This window comes from Anomaloglossus baeobatrachus, chromosome 4, assembly GCF_048569485.1.
Source record: "Anomaloglossus baeobatrachus isolate aAnoBae1 chromosome 4, aAnoBae1.hap1, whole genome shotgun sequence".
NCBI lineage: Eukaryota > Metazoa > Chordata > Amphibia > Anura > Aromobatidae > Anomaloglossus > Anomaloglossus baeobatrachus.
This window is the reverse complement of record NC_134356.1, coordinates 490,846,212-490,870,248: the sequence shown is the minus strand read 5'-3', so window position 1 is coordinate 490,870,248 and position 24,037 is coordinate 490,846,212. Positions and strand designations below refer to the sequence as shown.

Sequence of the window (24,037 nt, the reverse complement as noted above, 5' to 3'; positions counted from 1 at the left end):
GACCAAATGATAGATAAATATTTATTTATGAGGTATGACAATAACCTCATAAATGAGGAAGTTATGAAACACGTGTCGGGGTCCACAGACGGCAAGTAGGTCACTTAGACCACCAATACCAGCCCATAAGGTATATAATCCAAACTTTATATTATAATATATCTCTCTGATTTGCACTAAGTGCATTGATTTCCACCTATAGTAGCTACATTTGACTGGCCTCCACAGTATACTGTCTACTTCATTTGCACTTTTCCAGTATAGATTATATGGAATATTCCTTTTTGCGGATTTTGCACTAGTCACTATTGTTTAGCACTTGATTGGCTTACCTCATAAATGAATATTTATCTATCATTTGGTCTGGTCTATTCTAGTATTGTCTTTTTGTAATGTCCGGCTGCCGTTTCGGGAATATTTCTGTCTTTTATTGTGTTTTTATAATAAATTCAATAACATATTGTAATTTTACACATTGTTTGATAGTCACTATTTCTCCCTCACGGTGTTTATGCCTGCACTCTGTAGGATGATTATTAGATTTCCATGTTTCACTATAGTGACGACATACGTAGTTTTTTGATTCAGTTACATCCAAGAAGTAGTAGTAATAATAATAATAATAATAATTAATAATAATTTATTCATTTATATAGCGCTATTTAATTCCAAAGCACTTTACATACATTGGCAACACTGTCCCCATTGGGGCTCACAATCTAAGGTCCCTATCTGTATGTCTTTGGAGTAGTAGTAGAAGTTTTACAGTGTTTGGATGACATGACCGAAGATGTGTAGGATGTATAGATACAGTCATATGAAAAAGTTTGGGCACCCCTATTAATGTTAACCTTTTTTCTTTATAACAATTTGGGGTTTTGCAACAGCTATTTCAGTTTCCTATATCTAATAACTGATGGACTCAGTAATATTTCTGGATTGAAATGAGGTTTATTGTACTAACAGAAAATGTGCAATCTGCATTTAAACAAAATTTGACAGGTGCAAAAGTATGGGCACCTCAACATAAAAGTGACATTAATATTTTGTAGATCCTCCTTTTGCAAAAATAACAGCCACTAGTCGCTTCCTGTAGCTTTTAATGAGTTCCTGGATGAAGGTATATTTGACCATTCCTGTTTACTAAACAATTCCAGTTCAGTTAAGTTTGATGGTCACCAAGCATGGACAGCCGCTTCACATCATCCTAAAGATGTTCAATGATATTCAGGTCTGGGGACTGGGATGGCCATTCCAGAACATTGTAATTGTTCCTCTGCATGAATGCCTGAGTAGATTTGGAGCGGTGTTTTGGATCATTGTCTTGCTGAAATATCCATCCCCTGTGTAACTTCAACTTCGTCACTGATTCTTGCACATTATTGTCAAGAACCTGCTGATACTGAGTTGAATCAATGCGACCCCCAACTTTAACAAGATTCCCAGTGCCGGCATTGGCCACACAGCCCCAAAGCATGATGGAACCTCCACCAAATTTTACTGTGGGTAGCAAGTGCTTTTCTTGGAATGCCGTGTTTTTTTGCCTCCATGCATAATGCCTTTTTTATGACCAAACAACTCAATATTTGTTTCATCAGAACACAGGACCTTCTTCCAAAATGTAACTGGCTTGTCCAAATGTGCTTTTGCATACCTCAGGCGACTCTGTTTGTGGCGTGCTTGCAGAAACGGCTTCTTTCGCATCACTCTCCCATACAGCTTCTCCTTGTGCAAAGTGTGGTGTATTGTTGACCGATGCACATTGACACCATCTGCAGCAAGATGATGTTGCAGGTCTTTGGAGGTCTGTGGATTGTCCTTGACTGTTCTCACCATTCTTCTCTGCCTTTTTGATAATTTTCTTGGCCTGCCACTTCTGGGGTTAACAAGAACTGTACCTGTGTTCTTCCATTTCCTTACTATGTTCCTCACAGTGGAAACTGACAGTTTAAATCTCTGAGACAACTTTTTGTATCCTTCCCTTGAACAACTATGTTGAATAATCTTTGTTTTCAGATCATTTGAGAGTTGTTTTGAGGAGCCCATGATGCCACTCTTCATAGGAGATTCAAATAGGAGAAAAACTTGCAAGTGGCCACCTTAAATACCTTTTCTCATGATTGGATACACCTGCCTATGAAGGTCAAAGCTCAATGAGGTTACAAAACCAATTTAGTGCTTTAGTAAGTCAGTAAAAAGTATGTAGGAGTGTTCAAATCAAGAAATTGATAATGGTGCCCATACTTTTGCATCTGTCAAATTTGTTTAAATGCGGATTGCACATTTTATGTTAGTACAATAAACCTCATTTTAATCCAGAAATATTACTCATCCCATCAGTTATTAGATATATGAAACTGAAATAGCTGTTGCAAAAACCCAAATTGTTATAAAGAAAAAAGGTTAACATTAATAGGGGTGCCCAAACTTTTCCATATGACTGTATCATTTCACTATCATCAGTGTAGACATTCCTGGCACTTAAATAGACATTTTCTTAGAACTAGTTTGTAAGTAGATGCAGTAAAGGGGTATTTTGTACTTTGTAATGCAAAGTTTGATAGATTCACACTTAAAGCATATCTGTCATTTTAATTTTTATTTAAAAAATCAATAGTGCGAATGAAAATAAGCAACATTGTAATATATCTTAGCAGACAAATTTGCTTCTTTCCAATTACTGATAGCATCTCACCAGTAACTGAGATCTCCTATGATAATGGGTTACAGGAAGAGGGAGGAGCTAGAGGAAGAGGGAGGATCTAGAGGAAGAGCTCCGCCCCTCCTCCCTCTTCTGCTATCTCAGTAATGGGGAAGTCTGAATACAGATTTAACCTCAGAACTGAGAATGTTGATAATGACTGATCAATTCTGGGAGAGAAAGAAGCAAATTTGTCTGATAAGAAGTATTAGAAAGTTGATTATTTTTATGCGTGTTATTGATTTATGAAATAAAAATGAAAAGGTTACACTTTAAATTGTCGTTATGACATCTGATACTGCGTGTCATGCTATGATATATCTACTCTAATATGTGTAGGCGGTGCGTATTAAAGCTAAGTGCTACTGTTTTGGACATCTTAACATCTTTAAAGAGAATCTGTAAGTAGGGTCAATCCTCCTACGCCCTCTATATGGGTCATGGAAAGTTATAAAATGATACCTTGATTTTCTGTGATCCAATAGCTTATTCCTAAGAATTCTACATTTTTACATTGCTATTTTCAAGGGAATAAATATGGGTTGTCATATAGGTATTTCCACAGTTTACTAAAGGAATACCATTGTCTTATAGATTATCGAAGTAGTCATACGAAACATGGGAATATGGCAGTAATGTACATGAGTGACAGACATGGAGAGTAACAACAGAGATCAGAGAAGTCTATCTATACCTGTATGTATATGAGTAACCGGCTGAATTAACTCTTCCACATGGCCCCTATAGACTGCAAAATGGTAGCAGTGGATTTACTTACAGCAGGAAGATCAGCACTGGAGAACTAACTGCTGCCCCCGCAAATGAACCACTAGTCCGTCTAACAGATCAGGAACAATCATGAGTGCATGCAGACGTTCTACTATTTGGCTGACGAGGCGCTGTATATTGAACTTGTCGCCCATTGACAGGTAGGCATACTGATTCTGACCACAGGAACATGAATGATAGTTGTTCTTTCTGCCTGAGTAGCTATTAGGTATTGCTTGATAATTTATCAACAAATATGCTATTGGTTGCTATACTGTAAACTTAACTAACAAAGTGTGATATAGTTATTATACATATTTCAGATACTTGTATTTTACTGTATTCACATTGCACCATCCTTACTATAGCACTGAATGTAATGGAGCGCTGTATACAATATGCCATGATGGAAATGAGTTCTGTGGTTTCAACTCTTAGGGGTACTTTACACGCTGCGACATCGCTACCGATATATGTTCAGGGTCACATCCTTAGTGACGCACATCCGGCGCCGGTAGCGACATCGCAGCGTGTAACACTAATGAGCGATGATCAACGATCACAAAATCGTTCCAAAACAGTGATCGTTGACACGTCGTTCATTTCCTTAATATCGCTGCAGCCACCGGTACGATGTTGTTCGTCGTTCCTGCAGCAGCACATATCACTATGTGTGACACCGCAGGAACGACAAATATCTCCTTACCTGCGTCCACCGGCAATGCGGAAGGAAGGAGGTGGGCGGGATGTTACGTCCAGCTCATCTCCGCCCCTCCGCTTCTATTGGACGGCCGCTTATTGACGTCGCGGTGACGTTGCTGTGACGCCGAACGCACCTCCCCCTTGAGGGAGGGATTGTTCGGTGGTCACAGCGACGTCGCTGACCAGGTATGTGCGTGTGACGCTGCCGTAGCGATAATGTTTGCTACGGCAGCGATCACCAAATGTCGCACGAGCGACGGGGGCGGGTGCTATTGCGCTCGACATCGCTAGCAATCGCAAGCGATGTCGCAGCGTGTAAAGCACCCTTTAGTGTTCAGTCAGATGAAAAATAAATGGACTAATATACTTTATATATTACAAAATGTCTTTAATGTTAATGTTCAGCTCAATCATCACTCAAAACTGAAATCATACATCCCCCTGATGTTATCTCTATGACTGTACGCATACTGGCTGTGGCTGTGATATTAACCAACAGTGTCATAAAAAGTGTACTGCCCGTGTCATGCATTTACTGTTGATCCACAGGACACCATGTTACTTATAGTCTCATTTCATGCAAACATATGAATATAAGTGAATAAATATAGGTTAGAAGATCCAACTGTATTTATTCGGTTACATGGACTATCTACAGGAACACTATAAATAATATATAGTGTGTGTAAATATAGTGTGTATGTGTGTGTGTGTATATATATATATATATATATATATATATATATACACACAGTACCTTGAAAGAGTATTCATCATTTTTGTTATGTTGCACCCACATACAAGTGTATTTTATTGGTATTTAATGTGATATACCAACACAAAGTGGCAAGTGTTTGTGAAGATTGATTACTAGATATAAATTGAAGTGCATTTGTACTCGGCCCCTCGTAGTCTGAAATCCCAAAAAAAAGTCCAGGGTGACCAATTCCCTGCAAAATTCACCTAATTGGTAAATGTAATCCACCCATTTGTACTTTATTCTCAGTATAATTACAGCTGTTCTGTGAAGGTCTCAGTGGTTGAGAACATTAGTGATCAAACCATTTCTTGAAAACCAAGGAACACACCTGACAGATCAGGGATAAAGTTCTGGAGAAGAGTAAAGCAGGGTTAGGTTATAAAAATAGACTCTGAACATCTCACACTGTTCAATTCATCATCCAAAAAGGAGTATGGTAAATCAAGACATGGCCATCCACCTAAACTGACATCCCAAGCAAGAAGAAGAGCCCTAACCAAAGAGGCAGCCAAGAGACCCATCACTCTGGAGGAGCTGCAGAGATCCACAGCTCAGGTGGGAGAATCATCTCCACCAACTATTAGTCATATATTCCACAAGTCTGGCTTTTATGGTAGAATGGTAAGAAGCAAGACACTTTTGAAAGCAAGCCATAAGAAGTGTTAATTGCAAAAGGCCATATAAGGGACACAGCTAACATGAAAAAGAAGATGCTGTGGTCAGATGCAAAATGCTATATGTCATGGAAAACTAATACTGCACATCACCCTGAAAACACCATCCTCAACGTCTAACATGGTGGTGGCAGCATCATGCTGTGGGGAGATTTTTGTTCAGCAGAAACAGGGAAGCTGGTTAAAGTTGGTGGGATGACCTATGGAGTGAAATACAGGGCAATCCTGATCGGAAAACTGTTAGAGGTTGCAAAAGACTTGAGACTGGGGTTTACTCTCAAGCAGGACAACAACTCTAAACACAATGGCAGGGCTATAATGGATGGTTTAAAGCAAAGCATATTCATGTGTGTGACTGGCTCAGTCAAAATTCAGAACTAAATCCCATTGACTGAGAATATGTGGCAAGTTTGAAAATTGCTGGTCACAAACGCTCTTCAATCTCACTGAGCTAGAGCTATTTTGCTAAAAAAAAAATGGACAAAAATTTCAGCCTCTAGATGTGCAAAGCTGATGTAGACATACTCCAAAAGACTGGCAACAGGAATTGCAAAGAAAGGTGGTCCGACAAGTATTAACTCAGGGGAGCTGAATACAAATGTACGTCACAATTTTCAGATTTATGGTTAAAAAAAGTGTAGTAATTTCCCTTAGACTTTACAAATACTTGGTACTTTGTGCTGGTATATCACATAAAAGCCAAATATAACACCATTTAAAATTGCTGGTGCAATGTGAAAAGATGTGGAACAATTCACGTGGGATAAATCATTTTTCAAGGCACTGCATATATATATATATATATATATATATATATATATATATATATATATATATACTTATGTTTCTATGTATATATTCCCTCAATGCTATGTAAATGTCCACGAAATAAAAAAAGAATATGCTACATAATGCTACATGCTGTCCATGACGATTACTGTCACTCATCTTTACAGTCAGATTGATTGGAATTGTGTGAAGAAGCCGAAAAGTGCATTTTGCAAATGAAATGTAGTATCAGTGTACTGGGTTCTTCAGTCATATTAGCAGTGGTGAGATTTATGTCTCCATCTACCTCTGTTGCATTGGTGGACACAGACAGAAAAGGGCCCCTGTGCAAAAACAGTATATGGGCCCTTTACAGTCCAACAACTCATCAAAATGCACAATTCCACCTGTTTTGGGAGTAGAAATGGGCCCGGTTAGCTCTTGGGCCCCTGTGCGGTCGCACAGGTTGCACCAATGATATGCCCGCCCATGCCCCGTTGCTATTACTCCCTAGTAAAAAAAAAACATCAGTTCAGCTTGTGGCCATAAATGTGATAAAATGTCTTTAAATAAAATTAAAAGGGATGGGAAATCTCTATTTATACCAATGTGATATCTGCCAGTTACTGTAAAGGGAACTACTCCCTACTAATGGCCAACAGAGTAACACAGTTTATTCAGTAGCATTCAAGGCAACCAACTAGATACAATGAAAAATACTTTCATATAGTTTATTCACTGCAATAGATGCAACCAATACTCCGAAGGTAGAAATTCACAATGGGAAAGTATTGGTATACAGTATTACATGAATAATGGGAACTCTCCAGCATCTCTTAGAGGTCTCAGGATGGGAAGAGGTCTCAGTAATTGTAGATGTCAGTATATGTCTTCAAGTGTATATCAGACTTTGTGATATCATCGGACTCGACTCAGTAAGGGAAAATGTCTGACCTTTAATTAAATACATGGACTACCTACATATACAGGCAGCCAACTCTGGCCATTTTTGGTAGTACCTGTAAACTTTGAGGACAGTAATATGCTACTAAACAATGTATATCCATCGCAGTGCCCTGCTTCATCTGTTCCAGTACAGAGGGACTGAAGAGTCGTTCAAGAGCCCAATTTTTCACCACTCGGATCAAGCCCAGATCTGGGGACAAAATGATAAAAATGTATTTACTAATAGTATTGTCAAGTGAAATGTAATGAATTCCCTGTAATAATGTGCAATCGTCATCTGATCCCTAATAAGTATGCACCATTACTGGGAAATTACACTAATATATTACTGTTCAGGTTCAATGTAGCATGGTCTTACTGAAAGCTACCAACCATCAGCAGGTTAGTTCCCGAACGCTAATGATCTGCAGAAATGATCACATCATATCAGGAATGATCTTCCGTAGATTGCTTTTGCTAGGAAGAACTGTAGGCAGAGTATAGAATCACATACAATCTGTCACTGATTAGTCTCTTACAGTCATATTCTCCATTTCTGTTATGTGAGACAGTTTGGCCGTGACTAGGAGACATTTTTCCAAAGGAAAAAAAAAAGGGAGGACACATCCAGTAGGATAAATATTTAAACAAATAAATGTATTTTTCTTTATTTCTTCAATCCATTAAAAACATAAAGACGCTAATGACAGAAAGTTAAGACTGACGCGTTTCTGGTGAATAACCTTAAGGGCATCATTGGCCAGAAACGCGTCAGTTTTTTTTACTTTCTGCTGTTGTTGCCTTTATGTTTATAATAGATTGAAGATATAAAGTAAAAGATAAAAAATGAAAAAAAAATATTTATCCAGATGGATGTACCCTTTTTATTCATTCCTGATCTGCACCAGCTATGAGGAACACTCTCTAGATACAGGTCCTCCTCGGCTCATAATATTGGTTACAGTGTTGGGTAGAGCCTGCAATTTATCGTGTGTGACTGTGACCCTTGTAGGAGTACTGTACTTTGTCTCTTATGGAGGCACTATTGCTGTAACCAACATGGGGCATTGTGGCAGTTTTTTGGACAAAATTTGAGGGATATGAATTTCCTATTACATAATACAATAACTTAGCATACATTTTACATAATGGGATAGGTAATAAGCAGCCTTCGCTTACTCTTAGAGTGTGATCCCATGATCCTGAACAGAATGCAGTACCATCTGGAGACACCCGCAGGGTGCTGACCCGGTTCTCATGACCAAACAAGATGGACACACGACTTCCTTTTAGAACATCCCAAACATTGATTGTGTAGTCATTGTATCCAGCAAATAACAGACGACCTGAAAGAAACAGATATGGGTTATAAAGAAAAGGACAACAGTTAATTCAACTGGGAAAGTGTATATTCCATACTAAGATTAATTTGGCACACATCGTGGCATTTCTAAACATGTGTTTTAGCAAAACCCACTGATGAAAACTGCTCCATGTCAGTAGCTGTGAGGTACATAAAGCAAGAGTCATTTGGCACATCAATCATGGCTATGTGAATGCAATGATTTTTTATGTCCCTTACAGGTTAACGTTAAAATCAGCAAGATCTTAATTACAGCCTTAAAGGGAACCTGTCAGGTCCCCCTAACCCCTCCAACCCAGCAGCATTCATACCTGTATGTCCTAATTCCCTCCCTAACAAGCTCCATATAATGCTATTCACTAATAGGAATGTTTAAAAAAAAATGGCTTATAAACGCTGCTGTTCCCATGCTAATTAGGTCTGTGACTAGTCTGCCCTCTTTCCATGTTATCACGCCCCAGTGGGTGTAATAGCATGATTCCATGAGCCGGTATCACCACCAGCTAAAGGAAATCTTGCGCATGCGTGCGGCTTATTTCAGCTGTGTTGTGTGCCTCAGAAGCAGGGTGGATGCTTCCCGGATTCATTGGGTGCACTGCGCATGAGTGGAAGTTCAGAAGACTTGTACGTGAGTCGTCTTCTGAATCTCCCAGTCATGCACAGTGCGCCCAATGAATCCGGGAAGCATCCACCCTGCTTCTGAGGTGCACTGACAAGGCCAAAATGAGCTTTTCATTGGCTGGTGGTGACACTGGCTCATGAAAATCCTGGTATCACACCTATAGGGGACTGATAACATGGAAAGAGGGATGACTAGTCTGAGGAAACTAACGTCATATTGACTAGTCAAGGCCCTAATTAGCATAGGAACAGCAGAGTCTATAAGTCATTTATTTATTTTTTTTAAAACATTCCTATTAGTGAATAGCATTATACAAGGCTGGTTAAGCAGGGAATTTAGGCATACAAGTATGGAAATTCTCTCTTCAGTGGACGAACTCTGGTGCCACCTCTTGGAGGTAGCAATCCTAAAAGTCAAAAGTAACCCTTTAACGTGCCTTGTCATATGACTTAGAATTTATGCCAGATCAGAACCTCAATTTGCAAACATGGTGTTTCGGGATGGTTGTCGCTCGTCAGTGCAAAGTATGAGATTTGCTCTGGCTGTATGACAGGCTAAGACAGGGACAAAGGGGTGGCACTAGAGTTCGTCTACTTCCTCACTGAAGAGACAATTTGCATATTTCCCAGAGGAACATTGAGGCTTAAAGTTCCCTCACCACTGGCATGCTGGAATAGTGTGTCAGTCTCCGCAAGGAGAATAGCTTCCCCTTTAGACCCCGTCTTAACCTCTCATACAGCCAGTTCAGACCTCATACTTTGCATTGATGAGGGACAACCATCCCGAAACACCGTGCTGCAAATTGATGTTCTGATCTGGCATAAATCCTAAGTCATATGATAAGGCTCGTTAAAGGGTCACTTTTGACTTTTAGAATTGTTACCTCCAATAGGTGGCACTAGAGTTTGTCTACTTTCTCACTGAAGAGACAATATACATATTTTCCAGAGGAGCATTTCGGCTTAAAGTCTCCTCACCACTGACATGCTGGAATAGTGTGTCAGTCTCCGCAAGGAAAATAGCTTCCCCTTCAGACCTTGTCTTAGTGTCAGTCTTTGCAAGGGGCATACAAGTATGAATGCTTCTGGGGTGGAGGGCGTAGAGGACCTGTTTTCTTTTAAGTCTGATATGTAGTTCATTAATCTTTCTGTACTTATTTTTTTATTTATAACCATTTGTTCCTCCAGATTGCAGTCTGTGTATACAGATCTTGGTCTCGTTAAACCTGTTGATTCGGCCTCTTTAAACCTGTTGACATTTTTTTTGTGTTCATCGGATTACACTGTCATAGCGAGGCTAAAAGAGTGTCTTTTTTTATTCCAATTGGACGATATATACTGTATATGTAGGGACACCACTGAAAAAAGGTAGAAAATAGCATATCAGAGCACATCATTCTATCCAGGAGTCCGAGAGGAATGACACAGTTTGGCATCTGTTAAGTGGACACATTATGAACATAGTAATAACACTTCATGATGAATGCTACTAAAGGCTATGGATGTGTTAGATGCCTAACTTGAAAATGTCACTCATTGACTATAATACCTTACATGTCATAAAGAGCCATTTCACACCATTATATTCTATGGTAAGCATCCATCATAGCCTTCATGAGCTCCAGCTACTTCACAACAAAGATCTGTCTAATGAATATACAAGATCAATATGGGCCCCATAAGGGTGCTACTTTGTCCACACAAAACAACATGGCCTGGGTTTTGTTTCCTCCACTATTAAATAAAAAGTACTTTCATTCTATATCATACCCACGCATTTACCTATGTCCAAATATATTAATCAGTTTGCACAACTTTACAGTGTAAACTGAGGCAAATAAATGAAACAAATTATTTTAGGATAGTCCAAATTTCACCAAATATAATACGAAGCATGCGACTTAGTATGGAATCCTAGTGGCAAGAAATGTTGGCCTAAATATGCCGATGTACTGGCCTAATCCAGGAGGCTACTGAGAGCCATTTCTTGACGTGCTGCGATTTGTTACTCTAGGATGCAAGATATCTGTAAAGTCTTATTCCAGTATCTGAAGATCTGAAGTTCAGGGGTCACATCTCTTATAATCACACCCTAAAAAAGTATGGCGCTGGCATTCTTCTGCCACCCAATACCAAAACTGTTGACAGCTGTTTTTTGTGAGTGAAGTAGAGGTGCTGACTGCATGTAATCACTAAAGCTAGTTTTACTGAACTGTGAGCGCACCGCACAAAAGGCGTATGTGAAATACCTAAAAGCAAGCATCGACACAGCAGTCTTCTGTCACAAAGGGAGTTTAATTGCTACTGTCTGTTTCCAGCAAAATAGATGATACAATGTGCACATTCCAGTGAAATCCATCCTGCTAACATTACATAGGATAAATAGCATTACATACAAGCTTTTACATATATATCATTTGATTTTACAGTATTATGTGCCTCTTTGAAAAAATAACGATCCAATACCTAAAGGCTCAAGATAATTACTAGAAGATGCATTCAGATCACAACATGTTAACATTTCCCCTAAAATAAAATCACCGGTGGTGTTATTCTGCTGCCAGACTTACGAAGGGCAAATTTACCTTGTTTTGTTGTAATATGCTTAGGTCTGGAGTTAGGTTATCTGGCCCCCATCATACTTGTGTAACCTGGACTCCACCTGACTTCCAATTACAGCACTTAAAAAAAGGTGGCCACGCATACATGTCCTCTCATGGTAGGCGAAAGAAACAAGTGCACCTTTGTGGGTAGATCGGATCAGCAGACTACAGGGATGGTGTGTGGTGAAGGTCTCCTGGGTTCTAAAGATGGTGGCGGCCCTAAGTATTATGTTGGCCTCTATGCCCCTATAAAATCTATCCCTACATATGTCTACTTTTGTATCACTGATTAATTAGACATAAGTCTGGAATTCTTTGTCATTTAGCTGTAAGATACATAGTTATAGAGGGCCTATAACATCTTCGGAAACTTCATGAGGTAAAAGGAGGCCTAAGTATACTCCTTTTTCAAATATTTACATTTAGGTAATGTAAGACATTCCCTCACTAATTTAGTAGTTAAAGGGTTGTCTGGTCTAAATCCATAAGTCTATGTGACTGCAGACTTATGAATCTTCACATTGCATGCACTGTGGTCTGTGAGATTTGCCGGTTTCAGAGCTGAGAATGACAGTCACGTGGCCATGAATAAGCGATATGCATATTACCGGCCACATTCTGACTAATACACTCAATATATTTGCATTGTGCAAGGCTGTGACCCTCTAGTTTAATTCTGTCCGGAAGTATGCATACTCACGATCACGTGATCGCCTCTTGCTCTTTACAAGAAAGAGTCTGAAGTCAGGCTCTTCCCTGTCTCACTATTTTGACATCTGAGTGAGCCTTCCTGCTTTTGAGCCTGGTAGACATTACTGTGTAGAGTATACAATTTTTAAACACATGGAAGATCTACTTTATTCGTAGTGGATGTGGAGATGTATGAAACATTGTAAGATGGATTCCCGTGTGTAACAAATCAACAGTGGAAGGGGAGGGGACTAGAAAAAAACAGTTATAAAAGGTACAACCTGTCAGCGTCTCAGTTTACTGCTGTGTAGATGTAGAGACATACGCAGACTAATCCTTTAAAATCATGTGTGTCCTCCACAGTAGATTAACCCTTTTGAAGCAGCTGTATCCTCCTCCTTTATCTAGGCTGCATTATACTCTGGGACATCTTATTACATAGCTGGTATATAACAATATTCTGTATGAAGTAAAGTTCAGGCCCCTGGCGGGAAGTAAGAATACATCCTTGAGCTTATTACATATTTGAGCTTAGCTGATTTGCAGCATATGGGAGTGAATTGCTGAATCAATTTACCATACTTATGCTTCATTTTTGGGGAATTTATGTGAAAAATAGATTAATAGATTCTCCCATTGTATTCTATAAAGTAGTGACTCTACAAAATGGTGAATCAGGTAAGATCTGAGAAGGCTACATTTACCATTCAGAAGCTGTAATTCCCCCTCACAGTTGATACCTCCAAAATAAGAGAATCTGAACAAATTTTGTGTTCAGTCTAGTAAACAGAAAGTAAAAGCTACATCCATGTAAGGGCTCATGCACATGGCCGTATTTTCGGTCTGAATGCAATCCGACAAAACATCGGACCACACTTGAACCAATGTTATTCTATGAGGCCGTTCACATGTCAGATATTTTCCTCGAAAATTGTATATTACATGAATATGAGAAAGTTATTAAAATTTTAGCTTTAGTCACTTTTTTCTTTCGCAGAAGTGATAAATCCTCTATAGGAAACAACTGAGTACAGGTTTGTTTGTTTTGTTTTAAATGATAGGAGAGAACAGATTATATCAATGTTCAAGAATAGCTAGTATACAACATATAAGTAGGTGAGGACTTACCACTAAGGGAGAAATCAACACTTGATGCTCCAAAAATGATGCTCTCTTTAGCATAGATGGCGACTTCTCTATCCGCACGGAGATCATACATGCGGCACTGTCAATAAAATACATAGGGATCATTGCACAAGACATTACTAGGATCCTGTCTCTGTCATCCAAATGGTTTAGCACTGGTAAAATGACTTATAAAGAAAATGATTTGCCTAAAATTGTTTCACCAAGTAGCACTTAACAATCATCCCATAGACCCGCAACACACATCCGTTTCTTTTGTACGTGTGCGGTACATATTTGCACGTACCGGAGACACGTACACACGGAGACCCATGTTATTCAATGGTAGATGGCACACACACGTAAAATCACACGGAACGTGTGTCCGTGTGATAAGTACGTGTGTGCGCTTTTCTGCACGGACGACATGTCCGTTTTTGGCCGGCAGCACGCAGGCACGGACCCGCTAAAGTCTATGGGTCCGAGCCTGCACGGACCGCACACGGAGTATGTCCGTGTTCAGCACGTTTCGTGCGTGTGGGATCTTATTTTTTTTTTTTTTTAAATTAAATTCAGTATAATTACCTTTTTTTTTTCTGCTGTTCTCAGTCATACTTACATTGGCGCTCGTTTTTTTTCTTCCCCCGGCTCATACCGCTCCCCGATCACCAGCGCGGCGAGGAACAGCTGTGCAGAGAATACGCGGCAACAATTACTTTGAATTACTATTCCCTTTATTAGCTGCGTGGAGCTGACAGGAGCGGCGTTGTCTTCTGCAGCTCCGGTCACCTTCATGCAGCAGAGCTGGAAGCGACGCTGGACCATCCTGGATTACGCCGGACATGGAGGGATTTTTCGGGCTTATAAAATTGGTGAACAAGGCAATTTGTTAGTGTTTTTTTTTCTAATAAAGGATTGTTCGGGTGTGTGTGTGTTTACTGTAATTTACAGATTAATCATGGAAGGTATCTCGGGGAGACGCCTGACATGATTAATCTAGGACTTATTGGCAGCTATGGGCTGCCAAAAACTCCTTATTACCCCGAATGCCAATGCACCAGGGCAAATCGGGAAGAGCTGGATACAGTCCCAGAACTGTCGCATATAATGTATGCGGCAATTCTGGGCGGCTGCTGACTGATATTGTTAGGCTGGGGGGCTCCCCATAACGTGGGGCTCCCCATCCTGAGAATACCAGCCTTCAGCCGTATGGCTTTATCTGGCTGGTATTAAAATTGGGGGGGACCGCACGCCGTTTTTTTTAATTATTTATTTATTTATTTTACTGCACAGTATAGACACGCCCACCGGCTGCTGTGATTGGGTGCAGTGAGACAGCTGTCACTCAGCGTGGGGGGCGTGTCTGACTGCAACCAATCACAGGCGTCTGTGGGTGGGAAAAGCAGGGAATACGAGATTGATTAATGAGCGGCCGACATTTTCAAAGTAATTGTTGCCATGTATTCTCTGCACAGCTGTTCCTCGCCGCGCTGGTGATCGGGGAGTGGCAAGTATGAGAGAGGGCTGCTCACTTCAGTCACTCGGGGGATTAGCGGTCACTGGTGAATCCGTCACAGGTGACCGCTAATCAGTACGCGGCACACAGACAGAGCTGCGGCATGACATTGAAGTCGGGTGAAGTTCACCCGAGTTCATTCTCATCGCGCAACTTTGTCTGCTGTCAGCCGACATGTATCAACGACATTGTGCAACACACAAACGGACATTCCACGTACACATACACGGACATTTTACACACAAACACGGACATTTTACACGTACACACGGCTCGCGTACGCCATCACACAGATGCCATACGTACCGGAGAAACGCCCCAAAAAAACGGAACACGGACCCGAAAAACGGATCGTGTCACACGGACGTTTTTTATGTGGAAGTGTGTTTTAGGCCTTAAAGTAGGGGTGGGGAACGTTTTTACTGGGGCCATTTGTAAATTTCTACCAACCTTCGTGGGCCGCACAAAATTATCAATGTGAAAATTAACCGGCTATATTTGATCAAGCAATTAATTAGCTCACCCCTACTGTGGTTGCCGAAGCTGCTTTTCTTTGGTGCAGCAGTTATTTATTGGTGATATTGATCTCGTAGCATTGCTTTTCACAACTACTTTTCCAGGTTTGTCTCTGTCTGTAGTGCAGTCAAATGTTCTGTGATAATAAGATTGGTAAATCATATACAGTCATATGAAAAAGTTTGGGCACCCCTAACAATGTTAACCTCTTTACTTTATAACAATTTGGGTTTTTGTAACAGCTATTTCAGTTTCATATATTTAATAACTGATGGACTCAGTAATATTTCTGGATTGAAATGAGGTTTATTGTACTAACAGAAAATGTGCAATCCGCATTTAAACAAAATTTGACCGGTGCAAAAGTATGGGCACCTCAACATAAAAGTGACATTAATATTTTGTAGATCCTCCTTTTGCAAAAATAACAGCCTCTAGTCGCTTCCTGTAGCTTTTAATGAGTTCCTGGATCCTGGATGAAGGTATATTTGACCATTCCTGTTTACAAAACAATTCCAGTTCAGTTAAGTTTGATGGTCGCCGAGCATGGACAGCCGCTTCAAATCATCCCACAGATGTTCAATGATATTCAGGTCTAGGGACTGGGATGGCCATTCCAGAACATTGTAATTGTTCCTCTGCATGAATGCCTGAGTAGATTTGGAGCGGTGTTTTGGATCATTGTCTTGCTGAAATATCCATCCCCTGCGTAACTTCAACTTTGTCACTGATTCTTGCACATTATTGTCAAGAATCTGTTGATACTGAGTTGAATCCATGCGACCCTCAACTTTAACAAGATTCCCGGTGCCGGCATTGGCCACACAGCCCCAAAGAATGATGGAAACGCCACCAAATTTTACTGTGGGTAGCAAGTGCTTTTCTTGGAATGCCGTGTTTTTTTTGCCTCCATGCATAACGCCTTTTTGTATGACCAAACAACTCAATATTTGTTTCATCAGAACACAGGACCTTCTTCCAAAATGTAACTGGCTTGTCCAAATGTGCTTCATTCGCATCACTCTCCCATACAGCTTCTCCTTGTGCAAAGTGCGCTGTATTGTTGACCGATGCACATTGACACCATCTGCAGCAAGATGATGCTGCAGGTCTTTGGAGGTGGTCTGTGGATTGTCCTTGACTGTTCTCACCATTCTTCTTCTCTGCCTTTCTGATGTTTTTCTTGGCCTGCCACTTCTGGGCTTAACAAAAACTATACCTGTGTTCTTCCATTTCCTTACTATGTTCCTCACAGTGGAAACTGACAGTTTAAATTTCTGAGACAACTTTTTGTATCCTTCCCCTGAACAACTATGTTGAATAATCTTTGTTTTCAGATCATTTAAGAGTTGTTTTGAGGAGCCCATGATGCCACTCTTCGTAGGAGATTCAAATAGGAGAACAACTTGCAAGTGGCCACCTTAAATACCTTTTCTCATGATTGGATACACCTGCCTATGAAGTTCAAAGCTCAATGAGGTTACAAAACAACTTAGTGCTTTAGTAAGTCAGTAAAACGTAGTTAGGAGTGTTCAAATCAAGAAATTGATAAGGGTGCCCATACTTGTGCACCGGTCAAATTTTGTTTAAATGCGGATTGCACATTTTCTGTTAGTAAAATAAACCTCATTTCAATCCAGAAATATTACTGAGTCCATCATTTATTAAATATATGAAACTGAAATAGCTGTTGCAAAAACCCAAATTGTTATAAAGAAAAAATATTAACATTAATAGGGGTGCCCAAACTTTTTCATATGACTGTATATCACATAACAGACACTGTGACTGCTGTATATACATCACATAGGAGATGTTGGGACTGCTGTATATACATTACAGGAGACATTGGGGGCACATGCATCACACGAGGGGCTGGGGACATGTATATGCTCTAGCCCCTCCTTTGATGTATATGATCCAGGCACTCCTGTGATGTATATGCCCCAGCCACTCCTGTGATGTATGTGCCCAAGTGTCTCCTATGATGTATATGCCCCCAGCCCATCCTGTGATGTATATGCCTCAGTGTCTCCTGTGATGTATATGCCCCAGCCCCTCCAGTGATGTTTATGCCCAGAATCGCTCCTGTGATGTACTGTATATGATCCAGCCCCTCCTGTGATGTATATGCCCCAGCCCCTCCTGTGATGTATATGCCCCAGCCCCTCTTGTTATATATATGCCCTATCCCCTCCTGTGATGTATAAGCCCCAACCTCTCCTTTGATGTATATGTCCCCAGCATTTCCAGTGTGATGTATTTTATTTACCCCATCCCCTCTTGTGCTGAATAAGCCCAGTATCTCCAACATGATGTATATGCCCCATCCCTTTCTGTGATGTATATGCCCCAGCGTCTCCTATGATGTATATGCCCTAGCCCCTGCAGTGATGTGTATGCCCCAGCCCCTCCTGTGATATATATGCCCCAGCGCCCCCTGTGATTTATATTTTCCAGCCTCTCCAGTGATGTGTATGCCCAGAGTCCCTCCTGTGATGTATATGATACAGCCTCTCCTGTGAAATATATGTGCCAGCCCCTCCTGTGAGGTATATGATCCAGTCCTCCTGTGATATATATATATGCCCCCAGCCCCTCCTGTGATATGTATGCTACTAGCTCCTCCACTGTGATGTATATGCCTCAGCATCTCCAATGTGATGTATATGCCCCATCCCCTCCTGTGATGTATAAGCCCCAGCCTCTCCTTTGATGTATATGCCCCATCCCCTCTTGTGATGTATAAGCCCAGCATCTCCAATGTGATGTACAGTATATGCCCCAGCCCTTCCTGTGATGTATATGCCCCAGCCCCTCCAGTGATGTGTATGCCCAGAGTCCCTCCTGTGATGCATATGCCTCAGCCCCTCATGTGATGTATATATCACAGAAGATGCTGGGGGCATACACATCACAGACGATGCTGGGGGCATACACATCACAGGAGATGCTGGGGGTATACACATCACAGAAGATGCTGGGGGCATACACATCACAGAAGATGCTGGTGGGGTGGCATACACATCACAGAAGACGCTGGGGGTATACACATCACAGAAGACGCTGGGGGTATACACATCACAGAAGATGCTGGGGGCATACACATCACAGGAGACGCTGGGGGCATACACATCACAGGGTTTGCTGGGGCATATACATCACACGAGGGGCTGAGAGCATATACATTACTGGAGAGGCTGAAGGCATACACATCATAGGAGGGGCTGGGGCATATACATCACAAGGGATGCTGAGGCACAGACATCAATGGGAGGCATATATATTGCTGAGGGGCACAGACAGCACTTGGGGTCACGGACAGCACTGTTGGGGCACAAACATCACTGGGGAGCAGGCATCACTAGGGGGCACGGACAGCATTAGGGAAGCACAGAAATCACTAGGGGCACAGACATCACTGGGGGTTACGGACATCAAAGGGGGCATGGACAGCACTGGGGGCACAGACAGCATGAGGGGGGCTCGGATATCATGGAAGGAGTATGGACAGTACTGGGGGGCACAGACAATACTGGGGGGGCACGGACAGCACTAGGGGGCACTGACAGTACTAGGGGGGCACTGAAGTAAATGGATAACACTTGCGGAGCACAGACACCACTAGAGGAGTATGGACATCACTGGGTGGGAACTGGGGGACATGGACAGCACTTCCGGAGCACAGACATCATCTCTAGGGGGGCACGGGCAGCACAGGGAAACATGGACATCACTGGGGGGCACAGCAAACGAGATGGCACAAAGCACTGGGGGTGTACACAGCACTGGGGGGTTGCACACAGCACTGGAGAGGGCACAAATCACTGGGGGAGGGGACACACAGCACTGGGATTGAGGGAGCACACATTACTGGGGGAAGGGGCACATCGCACTATGGGTAGTACACAGACAGCACTGGGGTAGGGTTCACAGAGCACTGGGGGTGGCACATAGCACAGGGGGAACACAGTACTATCGAGGGCCCACAGCACTATGGCGGGCACACACACAGCACTGGGGGAGGATGCACACAGCACTGGGGGTTGCACACAGGCACAGAGCACCAGAGGGCGGGCACACAACACTGGAAGCCGTGAAACTGCTGCTGCTGCTCATTTTCTGCGGGACGGGAGTGCAGAGCGCTAACCCCATCCACAAAGTAAGTCCTGAGTACACTGGCACTGGCCAGTGTGAGGACCCAATGGTACGCTCACACAACATTCAGTAGTGAACGTTTCGGCCAGAGTCACACATTGCATCACCCGGCACAGCCGCACACTCCTGTGACAGGAGCATCTCAGCTGCATAGAAATGCATGCAGCCGACCTGCTCCTGTCAGGAAAGTGTGCGGCCGTGCCGGGTAATGCGATGCGAAACTCACGTGAGTCACTCACAAGCGTGACTACGGAATGCGCGTCCTCCCAGCGCAAACGGGAATTTAAAGCGCCTGCGGCTGGCATGACGCGATGGCCGGCTCGAGCACTGTGGCCCCAGGAATTTTTCTTAAAGCATCACTCCAGCTTTTTGGGGAGGTTTTCAGCACTGGAGTGATGCTTTAAATCTAAGTCCCCTGCCCTGTTCTTATACTTAACTTTCATCCTTTTCAGCACCACTCCGGTTACACGGAGCTATCTTGTGCCCGCAACTTTTGACTTGCTGGAAGTCAGAAGTTAAGTCATAATACAATACAAGTCTATGAGAGCCAGAATGAGGCTCTCATAGAATTACATAGATTTTTTTTATCTTCAGAAACACTGGAGCTGCTGTCAGGTCACAAATCACAGGAGACTAAAACAAGTGCGACGGTGAACACAAATTAAGATGCTGAAAAGTGAGTATAAAGCTGGTGTCACACTAAGCGACAGCGACAACGACGTCGCTGTTACGTCACCATTTTCGGTGACGTAACAGCGACCTTGTAAGTCGCTGTTATGATCGCTGCTTAGCTGTCAAACACAGCGACGCAGCAGCGATCATAACGTCGCTGTGCTACATGTGCAGAGAGCAGGGAGCCGCGCTTAGCGCTGGCTCCTTGCTCTCCTGCAGCACACATCGGGTTAATTAACCCGATGTGTGCTGCAGCTACATGTCACAGTTCAGAGAGCAGGGAGCCGCGCGCACTGCTTAGCGCTGGCTCCTTGCTCTCCTTGCTACAGTATACATCGGGTTAATTACCCGATGCGTACTGCAGCCACATGTCAGTGCAGGAGCCGGCACTGGCAGCAAGAGCGGAGGCTGGTAACCAGCGTAAACATCGGGTAACCAGGGAAAGGTCTTCCCTTGGTTACCCGATGTTTACGCTGGTTACAGCTTACCGCAGCTGCCAGTGCCGGCTCCTGATCGCTTCATTTCGTCGCTCTCTCGCTGTCACACACAGCGATGTGTGTGTCACAGCGGGAGAGTGACGACCAAAAAATGAAGCTGGACATTCAGCAACGACCGGCGACCTCACAGCAGGGGCCAGGTCGTTGCTGGATGTCACACACAGCGACAGCGACGGGACGTCGCTGCAACGTCACAGAAAATGGTGACGTAGCAGCGACGTCGTTGTCGTTGTCGCTGTGTGTGACACCAGCTTAAGACTGGGCAGAGGATTTACATTTAAAGCACCTCTCAGTGGTGCTTTAAGTTAACCCCGTTAAATGTTTTACATGGCAACCAACATGACTTTCACTACAATTACAATAGAAAACCTAAGGGGTGCTTCACACACAGCGAGCTCACTGCCGAGATCGCTGCTGAGTCACGCTTTTTGTGACGCAGCAGTGACCTCATTAGCGATCTCGCTGTGTGTGACACTGAGCAGCGATCTGGCCCCTGCTGCGAGATCGCTGCTCGTTACACACAGCCCTGGTTCGTTTTCTTCAAAGCCGCTCTCCTGCTGTGACACACAGATCGCTGTGTGTGACAGCAAGAGAGCGACAAATGAAGCGAGCAGGGAGCAGGAGCCGGCGTCTGACAGCTGAGGTAAGCTGTATCCAAGATAAACATCGGGTAACCAAGGTGGTTACCCGATATTTACCTTAGTTACCAGCCTCTGCAGCTCTCACGCTGCCTGTGCTGCCGGCTCCGGCTCTCTGCACATGTAGCTGCTGTACACATCGGGTTAATTAACCCGATATGTACAGCAGCTAGGAGAGCAAGGAGCCAGCGCTAAGCAGTGTGCGCGGCTCCCTGCTCTCTGCACATGTAACTGCATTACACATCGGGTTAATTAACCCGATGTGTACTGTAGCTAGGAGAGCAAGGAGCCAGCGCTCAGTGTGCGCGGCTCCCTGCTCCCTGCTCACACTGGTAACTAATGTAAACATCGGGTAACCATACCCGATGTTTACCTTAGTTACCAGTCTCCGCAGCTTCCAGACGGCGGCTCCGTGCAAGCGCAGCGTCGCTTGCACGTCGCTGCTGGCTGGGGGCTGTTCACTGGTCGCTGCTGAGATCTGCCTGTTTGACAGCTCACCAGCGACCATGTAGCGATGCAGCAGCGATCCTGACCAGGTCAGATCGCTGGTCGGATCGCTGCTGCATCGCTAAGTGTGAAGGTACCCTAAAGGTCCAGTCACACTAAGCAACTTACCAGCGATCCCAACAACGATAGGGATCGCTGGTAAGTTGCTAGGAGGTTGCTGGTGAGCTGTCACACTGCGACGCTCCAGCGATCCCACCAGCAACCTGACCTGGCAGGGATCGCTGGAGCGTGGCTACACGAGTTGCTGGTGAGCTCACCAGCAACCAGTGACCAGCCCCCAGTCTCCTAGTTACAGCACACATCAGGTTAATTAACCCGATGTGTGCTGCAGCTAAATGTGCACAGAGCAGGGAGCAGCGCACAATGCTTAGCGCTGGCTCCTTGCTCTCCTAGTTACAGCACACATCGGGTTAATTGCCTGATGTGTGCTGCAGCTACATGTGCACAGAGCAGGGAGCAGCGCACACTGAGCGCTGGCTCCTTGCTCTCCTAGTTACAGCACACATCGGGTTAATTACCTGATGTGTGCTGCAGCTACATGTGCACAGAGCAGGAGCCGGCAGCACAGGCAGTGAGAGCGGAGGAGGCTGGTATCAAAGGTAAATATCGGGTAACCAAGGACAGGGCTTCTTGGTTACCCGATGTTTACATTGGTTACCAGCCTCAGCAGAAGCCGGCTCCTGCTGCCTGCACATTTAGTTGTTGCTGTCTCGCTGTCACACACAGCGATCTGTGCTTCACAGCAGGACAGCAACAACTAAAAAATGGCCCAGGACATTCAGCAACAACCAACGACCTCACAGCAGGGGCCAGGTTGTTGCTGGATGTCACACACAGCAACATCGCTAGCAACGTCACAAAAGTTGTTCGTTACCAGCGATGTTGCTAGCGATGTTGCTTAGTGTGACGGGGCCTTAAGTCCTAGATGACAGATGTGTTTAAGAGTACGAGTAAATATAAGAGGTCACCATGTCGTGGGAGCTTTGCTGATGGCCCCATTAGTTGTCATCGAAATTTCAGACAACAGCTAAATTGAGTTTCTAGCAACTTGACAAGAAGAAATTATTGAATAACTAATATCGTTTATGTTCCCTGAAAATATTTTTAAATTCAGAAAAAAAATTGTTTAAGGACTATTTTCAAAGCAAATTCAACAGTATTTTTTTTCTTTCTAGAATATTAGCACAGAAAATTCTAATATATTATTTTCCATTATATCATAATTTAGTAATGCTATGGTAGCAACACACACACACACACATGTAAATCCAGACAGATCTGCACCGGTTTCATAGGAAACCAGATCATCTATCATTATGCCTTTGAAGTATGGAAGGAAACCAGGCTGCCTCAAAAAAAAAAAACATACACAGAAGCCTGAGGGACACATACAAATTCATCACTGATGCTATCATGGTGGATCCAATACCAGGACCCAAAGGAAAAGCAGAAGGTTTGGGGTTTTTTTTTAAAAACAAAGCAGCTTATTTGTTTGTGGGATGAGTTGTGCTTTTAAATAACATCATCCACTTTACCACCCAATATACTGAAAAACAGGAAAAAATTCCAATTGTGGTGAAATTGCAAAAAAACCCCCCGCAATTTTGACATTGTTTTGGGGGTTTTGATTTTACGGCATTCATTGTGTGTCGGTATGATTTTGGTGATACCAAAATTGTCCAGTTTTTTATTATTTTAGTGGTGAAAAACAATGTGGAAATTTGTAAAAAAAAATATATATTTTTTTAAACTATTTTTCAAGACCTGTAATGTAATCTTTTTTTTTTTTAGTTGATGGTGCTGTATGATGACT

The 24,037-nt window shown here is 42.8% G+C and overlaps 1 protein-coding gene across 1 annotated transcript in view; it reads right to left on the bottom strand.

The window, feature by feature from the left end:
* Window positions 1–2,403: 2,403 nt before the first annotated feature.
* The window catches only part of GNB5 (G protein subunit beta 5), a 75,830-nt gene continuing 54,196 nt past the window's right edge, over window positions 2,404–24,037 (bottom strand). The window contains exons 9-11 of the mRNA XM_075345781.1: window positions 13,724–13,820; window positions 8,498–8,664; window positions 2,404–7,529 (exon numbers count right to left, since the gene is read on the bottom strand). Of these exons, the coding sequence (XP_075201896.1) occupies window positions 7,518–7,529; window positions 8,498–8,664; window positions 13,724–13,820 (276 nt within the window). The 3' untranslated portion in view covers window positions 2,404–7,517. The remainder of the gene's footprint in view (window positions 7,530–8,497; window positions 8,665–13,723; window positions 13,821–24,037) is intronic.